Source organism: Denticeps clupeoides, chromosome 7, assembly GCF_900700375.1.
Source record: "Denticeps clupeoides chromosome 7, fDenClu1.1, whole genome shotgun sequence".
Lineage (NCBI taxonomy): Eukaryota > Metazoa > Chordata > Actinopteri > Clupeiformes > Denticipitidae > Denticeps > Denticeps clupeoides.
The window spans coordinates 12,661,230-12,678,371 of record NC_041713.1 but is presented as its reverse complement, the minus strand read 5'-3'; the positions used below and the strand labels follow the sequence as shown (position 1 = coordinate 12,678,371).

Genomic DNA, 17,142 nt, shown 5'->3' with positions numbered 1-17,142 from the left:
TCATCCAGGATGTGTCTGTACATTGTTGCAATCATCTTTCCCTCTATCCTGACTAGTCTCCCAATTCCAGCAGGTGAAAAACATTCCAAAAGCATGATGCTGCCACCACCATGTTTCATCATAGTGATGCCTGGATTTTTTCCAATCATGACGCCTGGCATTCTCACCAAAGGTTGAAATTTTTATCTCATCAGACCAGAGAATTTTGTTTCCCATGGTCTGAGATTTCTTCAGATGCAAAACTCCAGGCATGCTGCCATGTGCCTTTTACTAAGTAATGGATTCCATCTGGCCACTCTTCCACAAAGGCCTGATTATTTAATTGCTACAGAGATGGTTGTCCATCTATAAGGCTCTTTGTTGTCCACAGAGGACCTCTGGAGCTCTGACAGAGTGACCGTCGGGATCTTGGTCACCTCCCTGACTAAGGTCCTTCTCCCCCAATTGCTCAATTTAGGTGGCTGGCCAGCTCTATGAAAAGTCCTGGTGGTTTTGAACTTATTCCACTTACAGATGATGGAGGCAACTTTGCACATTGGGACCTTTAAAGCAGCTGAACCTTCCCCAGATTTGTACCTTGAGATAATCCTGTCTCAGAGATCTACAGACAATTCCTTTACGCTTGGTTTGTGCTCTGAAATTAACTCAATGGTAGTAAGTGGGGTTTGACCCTGTGACTTTGTGGTCCTCTGGTTCATATGCACCAGGCTAATAACACCAGAAAAATGGATCTTATTTTCACTGCAGTTTAATTTGTAGTGTTATGTCACTATGAGTGCAATTATATTTGATTGGTAGATTGTTTACAGGCCAGACGTTCTCTTCTTTAAACTGTTGCATCGGCATTGCCAACAGCACTGGCAACCCAGAACATTCCAGCGCTTTGGTTGATGAATTTTCACAATGCTGCTAATGGGAGTCTTCTGGATAGATGTTGGGGAGTCACATTCAGTCAAGTTGATCGACAGTACTAATGGCAAGTTAGCAATATAAATCAAAAGTTGAAAGAGAGAGGCTGTCCAGAGGAGACTGTGAAAGAGAAAAAAAAAGAAAAATGCAGTGAAAGGCAGGAATGTACTTGGGTGGGGATTCATTCATGCTTGTAGTGGCTAATGACATTTAAAAGTGAGTTGCTATGAATGCCACCAGCGCGTCAGCTTCAGCACTGAAATAGTAAAGATCATGTTGACAGGTGGGGATGGGAGTCTGCTTCAGGCACTCTAGCTACAGGCCTGCTGGCTGCATCCGTGGGTGTGTCTGTTGCTTCTGATTCGCAGTGGGCGATATGTGTGCACTGTGCTGACAGTCACCGGCATTGGTCCTTTGGGCTGCTGACATTATAGTAAAAACCTTTCTTAGGTGTGGTACAGACTCCTGTCACCAAATGCATACCGTCTGACACAGTTGTTTTAAGCACAGCATAGCTTTCATACCAAGAAAATGTCAAGCTGCCATATAATAATCATGCAGCATGATCAAATTTATTACTCTGATAGAAGCCAGTGTGCAAATTAAGGTCATGGAATCAGATTAAAATGTTCAAATTTAGTTCAACTGGATAGAAGTACAACCAGGTGAGGTGACTATAGTCTAAATTTATTCCTTATTGTGGGTTCAGTTACTTAGTTACTCTCCTCTTTTTACTTTTACCAACAGTTAGAGAAACTAATCTTGTAACAGTTTCACGGTTTGTGACTCCTGGATAAAGGCAATCTGTAGACAATCTGCATCTGTAATATTCTGTAAAAAAAATCCAAGCTCTTGTCTGGAGGTTGGACGGTTTTGTTTTGCTGCCATGCGCACCGTTCTCTCAATGACAGCAGTTTCACCTGCTACAATGAGCTAAAGCACACAGACGCATTTTTCTCTTACAATCAAGGTGTGTCCAAAGTGCATGAGCACGAATCTGAAGAATGCGCTTAGAAACCGCAGATGCCAAAAAATGCAATAATGTTGTCAGGTATGCTGGCTACACCAATCGGTTTTGCTATTATCCTCAGACATACGATAAAAGACACTTTTTGTAAATTAAGATTCCACCAAGGTTAATACACCACTGTGCTCCACCGTTCAAGTTCACAGGAAAGCCGCCAAAGCTGGTTCAACTGCAAGCAAGGGTGTGAACAAAGGGGCGAATTCACACTTTGGCTTTCCTCTTACCAAAGACAGCAGCGGCCTGACTTTTATCACATCACCTGCTGTGTGAGAACCACCTCGGTAACTTTGAAGAAAGTGAAGGGGTGCTCCAGGCAACTCCAGGCCAGTTGCCATGGCTGTTTGTGAACTTGACTGGATGTGTTTGTATTCTTCTAATATGAAGCAGCTTGTGTAACTCTGAAGAAAAAAAAAAAGGGAAAACTACGGTGATTCAGTGTTTGGGCGTGTTTATGGATGTCTTTCTCTGAGAGCAGAACATAGAGGGGGTGGGCATGCGAGGGTGAATGGATGACTTTAGTCCCTGTGGAGACTGAGGACTTTCAAGGCCACGGACCCGCAGACCAAGAATCTGTCCAAAGAGTGGCTGAGTGGCTCTGAATCTGGTCTGCGATCTGGGACAAAGAGTACCAACTTGGGAATCACAGAGGCCATAACGCCCCCACCCCTGACACAGAAACTGCTGTGCTGTCGCAATCCCTTAATGTCCCAACAACAGCGCATCCAAGCGGACCAGGCCCGAGTGTAGCCCCCTGAAATCCCCACTGTGAGGCTCTAACAAAAGGCCCCCATATCAACAGCCGTCTGCCATCGACACCCAGATTTAACTAGTTTCCTGCTCATTAAAGGTCACAACAGAGGCCGATGACATCGGCGCTGGCTCTGCATGCAGACAGCTCATGGGCGCTGTGCGCACCTTTACCGCAGTGACCTGGGAGGCAGCTACTACACTGGTGGGGACAGGCCACTCCCAGCCCTGGAATGGGAGAGGCCGAGGAACCTGCTGGGCAGGATATGTCAGCCTTGTCAGTGAAGGTCAGAACACACGTTCTATTACAGGGTGTGGTCCAACTAGGTGAGTGTGTGTCTTCACGCGACACCAGCAGGCACAAACATTTTACACATATTCATGTCAAGCTAATATGCAAACTTTCAAGAGCATGTGGCACACCTCAGCATAGCTTTTCGCTCTTTAACTATTCTTAGACTATGTTGAGTACCCCACGTGCAGCTTTACTGTGTTTGGGTTATTTTATTCACCCCAATTTAATAAAGACGGGAGCAGGGCGATTGCACAACCACCAGACCGAGTGCACATACTGTGAAGCCACATTGCCTCCTATTGTCTGTCTTCAGTTCATTTGGCCCAATTGTTTCTGCATTTTAACCCCCTCCCCATGTCCTTGTGCAGCGTGTTACAGCCCTGAGATTGCTATTCTCGCCTCAATATAATTTCTAATCCAGAGCTCCACTCAGTGAGACACTCATTCTCTTTTTCTCATATTTTTCTTCACGAGGCGTGTATTAGCGCCAGGATTTGCAGAAAAGAAAATCTTTGGTTATATAAGAGCAGTTCCCTGCTGTAATGAACAGTACATGACAGAAGTGGTATTTTTTTTAGGTTTTAAGCAACACATCTGTTTTACAGCATGCTTGCTTGTTTCAGTATTTTTATCACTATTGTCCCCAGTGTAAGTGCAGTGGGCAAGAGGTCTTTGAATCTTGGGTGTGTATGTTTCCCTGGGGGATGGCAGCATAACATTGGTCTCACACACATACACACACACACGAGTAAGGGTTGGGTACACTAAACTTTATGAGGGACCCAGAAGATTAACGCAGATAGCAGAGGGGCAAAAGATAAAGCAATTGCATAGCCAGAACCTCTACCGGTGTCTGACGTGGACATCGCAGCCTAATAGGGGGGTCATTTGTGCTGAGGCCAGGCAGATACAGCTTTGGAACACAAGAGGGTGCTAAACCTGAGCTGTTACAGTCACACAGGGTTATTCAAAACACAAATTCCTCAGTCTTAATGTAGATTTGGTTGGGGCAAATTTGAATAACTTAAAGATATGTGCATCTTCCTCAAATAAGTTGCATTTGAATCATCTCCCATGAAATTACATCTGTCTTTACCTTACAGGGACATCTTGAGGCTTCTGCTATTTACATTTCAGAGCACCTTACAATCAGTAGTTAAAGGGACAGTCCCCCTGGAGACAGTGCCTTGCTCAGGGACACAACGGTAGTAAGTGGGGTTTGAACCTGTGACTTTGTGATCTTCTGGTTCATTGGTGGGTCTTTTACCCACTAAAACACTACCATCCCTGGCAACATTTGAGTTTGGGAACTGTCTGGCTTTGGGCCTACCTAAACTAAAAGCTGTATGGTCAAAAGACGATAACGTCTGATTGGCATGTGTTGATCTTCAGCTCCAAAACAAGCCCATTGCTAAAGGCATTATGAAACTAGGCTGGGCTAAGAAGCAGACAGTGAGACTTGATCTGAGACTGCAAAACGAATTATGACCAGGCTGCTCACCTTCATAATTAGCTTAATTAGTGTGAAGCAACACTAGCCAGCAAAACAAATGAGCCACATGATTTGCACTAAAGAAGTCTCTTTGTCCATCACTCGTTGTCCACTAACTCTTACTCCTGAGCAGGGTCACCTGGTGACCACGTGTTTAGACAGCAGGAGGAAACCAGTGGACCTGGAGGACACCCACGAGACACACAAAGCAAGCATCCTCCTCACTCACAACCCTGGAGGCATGAGACCATGATGATAACCACCACAGGGCCAAGTATGACTATATTCATGTGAATATTAAGCTAATTCATAAATATGAGCACACAGAATGTCCTAACATCTGTCCTAACTGTGTCACTTAGAAGATATATCTCCATTGCTTTCACTTTATTTGGAGCCAAACACTTGCAGACGTACCCAGACATGACCTGGGACAAAGTAAACATGTAGAAAAAAATGTGTCCACATTTTAAAATCATTTGAAATAATAATTAGTAAGAGTAAAACCTAATACTGACGCTGAGACAAACCTGCAGACGTCGCCTCAACACTCATTAGATTATTAGATTCAGCGCAGTGTATGCTCCAGTTACAATCTGAGTCCCATAAGAGCATGACAAGGCAGTGTAAGGTCAAGCGGTTCAGCCACCTGGAATCTCTTACATACAGTAAAGATCGCATACCAGCGGCAAGGTGTACTCCACACCAGGTAAAGGCGGGGTTTTCACACCACAGACATAATATTGCCCACTTTATGCAAGTATTCTTGGGGAGAATCCAAAAGTGGCAAGAGATCAGCATGAATTTGATTGATCAAATTTTGTGAGCTTAAACCACCCTACTCTCTGTGCCTCATTATGGTCAGTATGGAAAAAAACTAATCTACATCGTCATCATTTTGTGGAAATTTGTAATAGTGCACTTGACCTTTAACCCGCAGTCTGTAGCTGGTCCTCGCCGGCGGCGGAACGCGGGACTCCGACTCCGTTTACCGGGTCAGGTCAGCACAAACGCCACGTGTCCGTCAGATTAGAAGCGTGGCGCGGGGGCGTGGCGCGGGGGCGCGCGCCTCGCTCCCGACGCCGCGCGCCCCCGCGCCGCAGTAGCGCGCTGATTTGACGTGGGATGGACAGCGACAGACCAGCCACTCAGCAGGACCGTCATCAACAACAACAAACTGACTAATGACTTTTGGAGGCGGCTTTCTCCTGACTTTCCGAATATTTTCAACATTTTATTTTATTATTTCTTTTCTTTTTCCCCCCACTGAGTCTTTGTTTTGGATGCGATGTCCTACCTTAACCCCCGTGGCAGAGAGCTGGAGCGTTTTGATGGACTGTCGCTCATCTACTGGTGAGACCAAGGCTCGTAAATAAATAGTCTTTAAAGTTTAAGGAGACCAGTTTGTATCACGTTAGTACTTGATTGTGAAACTTCTTATTAGTTTTAGAGTATGGTTGATTATTGACTATTTGACGTGCTTGTAGTATTTTTTACAAGCACGTCAAATAGTCAACAATCAACCATAATCTAAAACTAACTATAACTATATATATATATATATATATAAATGGTATTTAGACTAGTGGTTTGCATGCCAGATGCCAGATAGTGTTTAAAAAAGATAGTCAATCAATAGTCAGTGTAGATATGTTAATATTGTAATATGCAAGGCCCCCATAAATATTTATTTAAGATAAAAGTTTTGATGCTGCATATGTCCGTTTGAAGCCTTTTGACAACCTCTTCCCCTACTCTGTCCAGACTAAGTCACAGATTGCCTTTACACAGCAAGTTGTCATAAAGTGCTCAGTGTGATGTCTGAGTAATCCAAAGGGATGGAATATTTCGGTGGGGTGAACAGTTAACACCCCGCGTCCTCTGGGACAAGTCTGCCTGGTAACTTGGAGCTAAATTTAGAGGTTTGGACATCAAGTACCTGTGTGGACAATAGAAAAGTGCCAGGGGTGGAACGATTATAAGGACAAGTGACACAAGTGAACACAGTCCCACTGCTGTGTTCAGTTGTACAGCTTCCAGCGTTTGCATTCTTTTCAGGGGTCTTCGTTTTTTCTTTACTTTGTACCTGTATCATTACAAATGCAGAGTTTATGAGGATGTTCATGACCAAGTAGGTTTACCTCAAGGAATGGATGAAAGGTACGACTGTATAAATTATTTCTTATTATTTATTCTGTCAAATGTTAACATTAAATGTTATTTTACCACTGGATTTAGACAATTTGGCAATAGTGTTACAAACCACAATTTTTTTATTTGTTTTTTTATTTATTTTAATTAGAAATAAATATTCTGAATGCCATTTTAATATAACTATACACGTTTTATTCCATCGTTTGCAAATTACACACAACTTAATATTTACTCCTGCTAATAAACTGAATGTACTTTTTCATTTAAGTAAGGAAATCAGCTAGCCAAATATTTTTAATACATTAAAGCAAAAATAATATTTTGGATTTCTTTTGATGTACAATAACTATGCAAAATATTAATACTTACTATAAGTTAGACATAACATTAAAGTTCATTAAAACATTGGTTTTAAAACATTTTTTAAATATAAGATTCAAGACTCAGCAGGTGCACAATGTATGTGTACATTGTAAAAGAGAGAATGATTGCCATTGGCTGACAGGGCGGTAACTTTCCACATTCAGAATTCATATTTGAACAGAGGGATATGTGTTTAAAGCTGCCATGTCATGTACTGAATATTTTGTTTGATTAGGGTTGCTGACAAACTTATATAAATGCCTCATGAGCCGTTTGTAACCTTTAAAACTATTTGGTGAAAGTGAAGTGATACACACGGTGACACAGCGAAATGAGCCATGAAAGGCGCCAGGGGAGCAGTGTGTGGGGACGGTGCTTTGCTCAGTGGCACCTCAGTGGCAACTTGGCGGATTGGGATTCGAACCGGCAACCTTCTAATTACGGGGCCGCTTCCTTAACCGCTAGGTCACCAGTGCCCCAAAACTATTGGGGCACCACTAATGAAACTATTTGGGAAAGTGTTTTTCATACCATTTTCTACCATTACCCTCTGACTTCCTGGTATTGCAGAAATCTGGGCCAGTAATAGGATTACAGTGGTTATCAAAATTATAATCACTTTTTATTATTAAATTAATAGCAATATTATAGTTGAAATCGTGGCTTTGTACGTGTACTACAATCCATAATATTCAAGTCAGCAAGCTGATTGTTAATTGTTAATGAATGAACTTTTCAGAAACATTTTTAATAGTTCAGTAAGTCAAAGTCAACATTATTGTCATCTCACCATATACAAGTACACAGAGATACACAGTGTGCAAAAAGACAATAACACACAACAGAAAAACATGACAAAGGACATTGTGCACCGACCCATATATAGTGATGGTGTTCTCAATTGTCTTCACTATCCTCTGTAGGCTCTTGTGGTCAGAAGTGTTGCAGTTGCCATACCAGACAGTGATGCAGCTGGTCAGGATGCTCTCGACAGTGCTTCTGTAGAATGTGATCAGGATGGGTGGGTGGAGGCTCGCCCGTTTCAGCCTCCACAGGAAATTTTGTCTCTGTTGAGCTTACTTGATCAAAGAAGTGGTGTTGACTGTCCACGCAAGTTCCTCAGTGATGTGCACACCCAGGAAGTCACTATCTATCTCTTTAAATCAGTCCACTTGTGGTTGGGTCTATTATGGGGGCATTTAAGGACATTGGTCTTATTTTTGCTAAGTTAGTCTTTATTGGAGTATTATGTGTGTTTTATTTTACTTCTTCTCACACGTTTAACTGTGTTCAGGACCACGGACAGCTCCTTATTATTTAGGATCTATATGGAATATACAAATGGACCATTGTACCAAGTTGTCATGTGTAAAGGAGGAGGTGCAAGGATGAGATGCAAATGCTTCACATATGAAATATGAACATGTTTTAATAAAGGAACAGAAAAGAGGCACAATGGCCAAAATACAAAGAAAAGGGAACAGAACAGCAGTAATACAGCAGAAAAACAAAATCTAAAGTGTTCTAATTACCCATGCCAAAGGAGAATCTGCTGGGGGTTATTAGAACAGTTGTGTGTATGTGACCTGGCTGTGTCACAAAAGGACTAAGGATTTGGTTACAGATGTGAAAAATGTTAGAAACTTTTATGCTTTGGTATGTCTTGAGTCATTGTCCTAAACAAAGAAAAGCAACCCGATAATGTCCACCAAGCATTGAACTCTGCTGACTTTGCTAAAAGGTCATAAAATGCTTCCTTGGTTGGATTCTTAAATATTTTTGAATGTGTTGGAATTTTGCAACACTACCTCATTAGAGGTGAGGCAATCACAAAGTTTTTTGCAAATAATTTCTTCAAATATTTTTTTAAACCCTTTCTTGATCTTCCACTAACATTCTGTTATCTGCTTATGATCTTTCAGGAAATGGCTGTTTGGTGGACAAACTCTTTATAGAGTACACCAACATAATACCAAAGACACTTTGTTCCAAATTTACACTAATGCTTCAATAATGCCATATCTTATGGGTCTGGTGTGTTTGGTATTTTATGTATGTCAACTGTACTGTAGTGAGCCAGAGATAGAGTGGAGACATCCCACTGTACAGTGTTTGGGGAGGAAAGCATGACAATTTTGAGATGGAGTGGCCGTACTTGGAGCTATGCAGTTGCGTCTGTGTAGTTATACATTTTGATTAAAAGAGTAGTCCGCCTGATAGTATGGTTCAGTGGTGAATTATATTTTGATGTTGATTTTATATACAGTTGCACGAAATGGCAGACTCTGTTGAGCCAAGGAGATACCACCCTGTATGTTGTTTGTTGTCACAGGCGGGTCTTTCCAGGTCCTTGGGAAACATTAATGACGCAAATCTCTGTTGTTAACAAAATGCTTTAGCAAGTGCAAATCACATTCTGTCTCACACTGTACCAATAAATAATTTAAATGAAGTGTATTATACTTCCTTTGTTTGCTCCAGTGCTATCAACCAATACTGCACCAGTCCGACAAAACAGACCAATACAGACCTTTTTGCGTGAGCGCTGCATTATTAATTGTGATTAATAATAGATTCTTGCTCGGCCGAATAGCTTGCTGTGTTGCCGGTAGTGAAGGTGTGTTCCTAGTTCCTTTGCTCAGGCATTGATGTCTCTCTAGCAAGAGACTGGCTGCCGTGGGCCCATGTATACTGATGAACCTGCAGCACTCACAGACTCCTGGTTTCGAGCGCTAAAATCAATGAAGAGCAAATTCATTCTGATCTGCATAAGCACGCAACCCATCCCTCATAATGACAGCGGCAGATACAGTGGTCTCGCATCAATATGCAATCTTCTTCTGTCTGCATTAGTGCTCGTATTCGTATGCCATTGACAGATCTGGGGAATAGCAATGTGCATGAGGCAAATGATGTGTATATGGCTCTGAAGTACAGATTCGCTCCTGGCTGTCCCTTTCCCACTCATAGGGGGCAGTGTCGCATCCATTATCCTGTTCGTTGAAAGCAGGTCACACTGGTCTCGCTCAGATTATCCCATTTGTTCAGCAGTGGGTGGTCAGTGGCGGCAGCTCGTCCATTTTGCCCGCGCCAAACCTCCCACACCTTCCCCTGCTTCCCCTTCCCCAGGCCAGGGGGTCTTTTCCACGGCATTTTACATTTTTACAGGGAGGGGGAGAAACACAAAAGCGTGGTGGACAAACGCTATCGATAGATGCGACGGGACTGTTGGGGACTTGCTGTTGTGATTCCTCAATGTGGACCGGATTATCCTATAATCTGATAACAACCCACTGTGCAGATTTGGTGATTAAAGTTCTGATGCAATTGGTAGTTGCCATGGTTGCTGGAAGAAAAAAAAAAGGATGTGTTTCTCTCATGTCCCCATGTGTATTAGTCTGTGTGTATGTGTCTATTATGCTATAATGTCTTTGTTCTGGCAAAATAATCCCAATGCTTTTGTTTTCCCAATAACAATGGAATGGTTTCCAAATAGAGATTGGATTGTTTTTAGACATGTTCATGGTTTACTTCCGAAATGGGAATTCATGGGGGATAATTCAGTCATCCACTATGCTAAATATCTTTAATCAGTGGGAATTTGGGATTAGATTCTTTGCACTCTGCTCTTCATGGAAGAAGCTACTCAGTGGAGCTAAAATGCCGGGAACATGCCGTTATTGTAGAGGCAACATGTCCGAATGCCGCTGGAAATAAAAATTTGCGTCGTGACACGTGGAAACGGAATCGGCATCATGACGCCTTCAGCCCGAGCGTGAAAATGCTGATGCGAGCACGTGGCCGGTTTTTCATTACTCGGTCGCTCCTGCCTGTCTGCCCACATGACTGATGGCACCTGAAGTGACAGGATTTGATAAACTGCACTGGGCGCAGTCTTCCTGCTCGCACACAGCATTGACTGGTGCTCAGTCATCGGTCACCGCACGCTGGTCGCGGTTACGTTAGCGAGTGAATAATGAATTATCATGGGAGCGTAGTGATTCGCCCAAATCCTGCATAATTGTAGGCATCAAGACATCGTGGATTTGCCCTCCATCCCTGCATGGCAACTTAAATTACACCATAATCTGTTTTGCTCACAACTTGCAAGTCGATTCGAGTAAATTGCACCGCCTTCTGCTCTAATCTGCTGTGCTCGTGACACCTGTGCAGGGAATCGAGGACGGAGCGGCGTCGAGTAGCAAAAAGCGAGCTTTGCATTAAATTACAGCCAAGGATTGGCATGAAGTGCAAAGTGGAGTCTGTCTGCAGATTATGTTGTCACAATACATCTTTTTAGGTCTTTTTTTATGTCGTGTTAATGACCTGTTACTCCAACTTCACTCTGTCCTCGGATGCGTTTCTAGAAATCCATCATTATTGCATTATTTCATTTTCATTTTTTTGCCCTTCATTTCCCTGGCTGCCCGAGAAAAGTCAGGTTAGAGAAGAGCTTGGGGGATGTTCGGCAATGATAGAGGCTTGGCCCAGAGAACCGCGTGGAACCAAAAAAATGTAGTCATGTCTGCTGAGAGACAGAAAAAATAAGAAGAGTGGTGGAGACTGGTGAAGGACAGGTGGGTGTCACTTATAGAAATGCTCTTGCTTAATCCTTGGGAACTTATTATCTTGAATTTTTAACTTAAGCATCACGTTGTAGAGGGAGACTTTTTTTTTGTGCAGAAACGTGGCCCATTTGTGACACCTGAGTTTCTTAGCAGCTTGAGAACAGCATAGCAACCTGAGAGTACTTAGTCATAAGTCAAGTGTCTGCTGTAATAATGTTGAGGGACTGGTGACAGCTCACTTTAACGTGTCACTTCTGCTCTATTTGAGGCACAGGGAGTAGACACTGTCCTGGCCTGAAATGATTCCTTCACAGTTGGTACAGTCACTGTGCAAGGTTATGCATGAAGAAGTGACAACCTAACCTATGCTGATGGCTAGTGACGCCCGCTCTCTTTCATTAAGAGTGCACAAGCCTCCAAAAATCAAAATATGTCATATACAGGCCAAAGGTTTGGACACACCTTCTCATTCAATGTGTTTTCTTTATTTTCATGACCAGATTCTCATGGTAGATTCTCACAGAAGGCATCAAAACTATGAATGAACACATGTGGAGTTATGTACTTCACCAAAAAAGGTGAAATAACTGAAAACATGTTTTATATTTTAGTTTCTTCAAAATATTCACCCTTTGCTCTGATTACTGCTTTGCACACTCTTGGCATTCTCTCGATGAGCTTCAAGAGGTCGTCACCTGAAATGGTTTTCCAACAGTCTTGAAGGAGTTCCCAGAGGTGTTTAGCACTTGTTGGCCCCTTTGCCTTCACTCTGCGGTCCAGCTCACCCCAAACCATCTGGATTGGGTTCAGGTCCGGTGACTGTAGAGGCCAGGTCTCCACTTTTTGTTAAGTACATAACTCCACATGTGTTCATTCATAGTTTTGATGCCTTCAGTGAGAATCTACCAATGTAAATTATCATGAAAATAAAGAAAACACATTGAATGAGAAGGTTTGTCCAAACTTTTTGCCTGTACTGTATATGTCACAACATGCAAAATAAATGTTGCTGCTACTGTTTCATTGCTTTAACGCCTCTCTGGCCTTTTGTAAAATGTGTTAAAAGTCAAAACCACTCATATTAATTTGCTATCATGCCACATCAGCTAGCTTTAATGTGTATAGTACGTCATTCGGAGCTTATAGCTACAAAAACAAGAAACAAGAAACATTTTTCCCCAATAAACAACTAATTACAGTTGTGAAAACTGTTCCTTAAAGAGAATCTCCTCTGTACTTATGTGAGACCACCAGGGCACAAAACATCCTCCTTTGGACGTGCAAAAAAAAAAAAAATAATAATAATAATAATAATTCGACATCACTTTTTCATTTCCCCGATCGAAGTGTAAAATTTCTGAAGAAAAAAAAAAACCCAAATCGCGCCACCGGTTCGGTGGGCAAATTACATAAGCTGTAATCTGTGGTTAAAATTGGTGCTGATGTTTGGGACGCGCCGACGCGCTGGAGACCGGGCTGGCGGAGCGGGGAATGGGCGTCGTCCTGCCGCCTGTGGATGCACGCCATTCTGTCCAAAATGCCCACGTTTTCTGTCATGTACAAAGGAGCGGTCATGATTAGCAGGTAAAACCGGGTTCTCCCCGTGGGTTTGTTTTTTTTCTTCCACCGCCGTCTCGTTGTCGTTCTTGTGGTGAAGCGAGTTCGGTTCCTTGGCGCGGGAGTCGACCGGAGTGGCTCTTTGTGTGCGTAAAATAATTCGCGAGCTTTGACCAAATGAAGAAAAAAAAAAGTGATTCAAAAGTGACTTGTGCGCTTTTGGCAAACGTGTAACGTGATGTCGCGGGGCGCGGGAGATCTCCGCCGCGGTCACGCGTGGGTTCGTGTACAGTAAATACCGTAGCGGGACGTGCAAGCGTGTGGCGGGCGCGTTTATCGTTACCTTTTCATATATATGTATATTGATATAAATAGGTATACATATATATTTTGCTCACGTCCCACCACCGGCGTGCGTTCCTGTCGTGTAAGTTTGGCGACAGCCTATATATGCATAGTGTAAAGTGTCGTAATTATGATGGCTTTCTCGCGGTTTGGTGTGCGCGTTATGTAACCGCGGTCTAATGCCCCCACCAGAAAAGCAGTAATAAAGGAGTAAATCTGCAGTAAAGGGCTAGTGCTTAAACTAAAACGTCCCGCCAAAAACAGGGATCTTTACTCAGCGTTGTTTTTCCACTGCAGCTCCCAGCCACAATGGCCACAGCTCCCTGCCATATACATGTGGATTTTTTTAAATTAGCTTCGAAATAAAAAAACCAAACAGTTTGAATGTGAAATGTTTGTGTGTGTGTGTGTGTGTGTGTGTGTGTGGAATATATGCGTATAAGACGTGTTGTGCTTTTTTGTTGTCAAAACTGCTTAAAATAGCGAAATGAAAAAAAAAAGCTAAATTACCTGTTTGTATGGTATACAATATTAATAAATACTCACCTAATGTCAATGTCACCTTTAAAAAGTTCAGTCTTACATCCAGGCCCAAGTAATCTCCTTAGCAACCGCTTGGCATTATCGGTCCCATACCAACACTATGGCTGTTTCTAAATACCAAAAAATGTACACCCATTCTGATACCATCTAAGGATCGAGGTGCATATTTCTGTAACGTGAATGACGAGATCACAATTTTAAATCACGTAACGTCTGACCATGCCAATGGCTTCGTCCGGTTTTTTTTTTAACCCTCATGAGCAGAACATGAGCAGTTGTCAGTGTGGATGGTGCAGTGGCACCTTGGAACTATGCTGTCCCATCTTAAAAGAAATGAGAGGTTTATAACGTAGGTGATCCCTAATGTTCTAATGTTTACATCTGTTGGGGAAGTGGGGGAAGTATAAAATGCATTAGAACATTGTAATGACTTTGAATGTTGCAAGGCTGAAGAACTGTGATTAGCATAGCTTCTTCTCACAGGCCAGTTTTTCATGGCTATTATTCAAATGAAGACTGTACACATCAATGGATCCACTCCTGTTTGGTTCATACTGTGCTGATGCTGAATGTATTCCAGGCCAGAACCAGCCAAGGGCAGAAATGCCCCAGGAAATCTCTGTGTCCCTGAGTCACGGCCAAAAATTTCCACCGGGTTTTAAGTAAAAAAATATTTTAAAAAATTGTCAGTGTAAAAATCTTAAGATATCGTTTCATTGTCTATTCCATTTTCAGACTATGCATATATAAGTGTTCTCACACTTCTCTTTAAACACTCGTGGCTGGAATATATAGCTGGAATTTAATAAAAATGTTTTTGTGTTCTGTTTTCTAATGCATATTACAACAAAACACACAAAGTGTATAGACAGTCATTGACCATTTTTCATGGGAGCTGAGTAGCTGAGATAAGTTGAGTAACAGGCCAAAGCAAATAAACACCAGCACCTTTATATTCTGAGGAGAACACACATGCCACTGGTTGTCCTCTTTGCCTGAATTTTGTGTATGAAAGATTAAAAATGGGGAGGATGTATAATGTGCCCATTAACTTGAGGAACACAGTACTATGTGCATCAGTTGCTGCCTGGAAATTAGGACAGCGTTTTTTGGAGACTGCCCTGTCCGAGGGTTGGTTTTTGCCTTGCACCCAAGAATTGCGAGTGTTGGCTGCAGTTTCCCTGGATCCCTGAACTGGACACTGAACAAAAAAAGAGCTAACCTATTTGCCTTTATGGTTTGTTCTATAGAATGTTTGCTACAAAACATGGTTTCTTTCTGGAGGTCCCTCATTTTTTTAAAATTGTTTTGTCTGTTCTCTCCATTCTTTATTATAGGACACTCATGGGTCCGTATGGCGTAGACCGCGCTGTTCATTCCATGGAATTTACGGACTGTGAGAATGGATTAGGTAGGTGTCATGCTATATGTGTTGCTTTGGTAAGAGAGCATTCCAGTAAGCTCTATAAGGTCCGATCCCCGTTGGACCCGGGCTTCTCAGAAAAACGGATGGCCAGCTCAGACAGTGTGAGCCACCACTATGCACTGGTTTTAAAACTCTCGCCCGTGAAGGGTGATAGTTGCAGCACATGGATGGTGTGTTTTGACGCTGGTTATTTTCAGAGTGACCCATATTTGACTTTGATGAGTTGCTGTGTCTCTCTGTGGACATACTTTTACACTCACAAAAGATCTGGTTACCAAAAATGAGCACTGGGGTTTTGGCTTTTCGTCAGCTTCCACACTGCATCTTCTCTAAACTTCACTCTAAAGGCACTGCACTGTACTGGTCCTTGGAGAACATTTTAAAGGTCAAATGAGCAAAAGCCTTTTATATTAATTTATTTGAGGGTCCAACATAGGGTACAAAATACATCTTCTTCAATTGACACCTAACAGCTACTTGTTCGTCATGCATTGAGTCCATTCTTAAAGAACCCTCATTCCAAAAAGAAAAATACACTCTTAGGGGTAAAAGTGCTGATTTATATCCGGCAGTCCAGAGTGCTGCCGTTCTACACAACATGGCGCCATCAACTTCACTTTCTTTAAAAGAGAGAGGCGCTTGGAAGCCGTTTGGAGAAGAACCACACTGTCAGAAACTAAAACCCCCAAAAGCCTTCCCAGAAATGATGATGGTACAGGACATTTTTCTTTTTTCTTTCTTTCCCCCTTGTCTGTATGTCTACCAGCATGCCTCTCTCGCTGTTCCACAGAAACACAATACATCAAAAAACCATTCAGAGAGAGCTCTAAGCTCCTTAAACCTGTCCTCCTTACAGACACTTGCGCAGTCAACAGTTTGCTGCATTACCGAGACTTTCACACTGCCACTGAAGATATTTCTGGGCCGTGTGTGTGTTTTGTTACTCTGTATGTAAAGTGTGCAGGTTTATGCAATGCTGTGTTGCATTATGGAAATGGTTCCCATCTCTCGCTGTTATTCATGATTCATGTGCTGCTGAAAGACAGGTAAAAATGCAGCATTGTCCATATCTATTTTTATAGCATTGTTGTTGCACATACAAAATCGTATATGATACCTGGGAAAATGTAAATATATTAGGGGAGCGTTATTGCAGATTAATTAAACTGTTGTAACCACACTTGGAGCATTAAATTTCTCGGAGGATGTTTACACCTAATTTACATCCATGCCTCTCACCCTAAAGTGTTAATAACGGACTCGAACCTGAATAATTCACATGTAGTTGTCTGTGTCTCCATGGTCATCAAATAAGCTGCTGGCGAAAGACAACTGGACCCTACAGCAAAATATGGGAGCTGCCGTGTGCCGTCCAGATGGCACGAGATTTTTTTTTTTTTTATGGGAAGCAGACATGAACAACAACTAGCTGTCAGTTTACACTGGCCAGCCGAGCCGTCATTGCCAAAGGTGAACGGCTGCCTTAGGTGGGGCACGTGCCAGTCTTTTCTGGACTCGCTGGAAGAATAATATGTGCGGCGGCCGCAGGAAGAGTAGAGCACAGGGCTGCTTTGAAGAATCAGGCCATTGGCGGGACCAGCGCTGCAGTCAGCCTGGTGCAGGACCTCCTTGTTACTAGGTAGACTAGATCAGCGTGGCAGCCGGTAGTTCAATCCAATCAACTCCTTTCATTCTATGCTGCTTAAAGGCTGTAGG

The 17,142-nt window shown here is 42.6% G+C and overlaps 1 protein-coding gene across 3 annotated transcripts in view; it reads left to right on the top strand.

The window, feature by feature from the left end:
- LOC114793499 (syntaxin-binding protein 4) overlaps positions 1-17,142 on the top strand; it is a 40,940-nt gene that overhangs the window by 2,365 nt on the left and 21,433 nt on the right. Inside the window, exons 2-4 of one of the 3 annotated variants that reach the window (XM_028985318.1) lie at positions 2,784-4,744; positions 5,411-5,823; positions 15,338-15,411. In XM_028985318.1, coding sequence (XP_028841151.1) covers positions 5,759-5,823; positions 15,338-15,411 — 139 coding nt within the window. In that variant the 5' untranslated portion in view covers positions 2,784-4,744; positions 5,411-5,758. Of the gene's footprint in view, positions 1-2,783; positions 4,745-5,410; positions 5,824-12,983; positions 13,140-15,337; positions 15,412-17,142 lie in introns of those variants that run through there. The other 2 variants (XM_028985319.1, XM_028985317.1) reach the window with 2 other exon arrangements.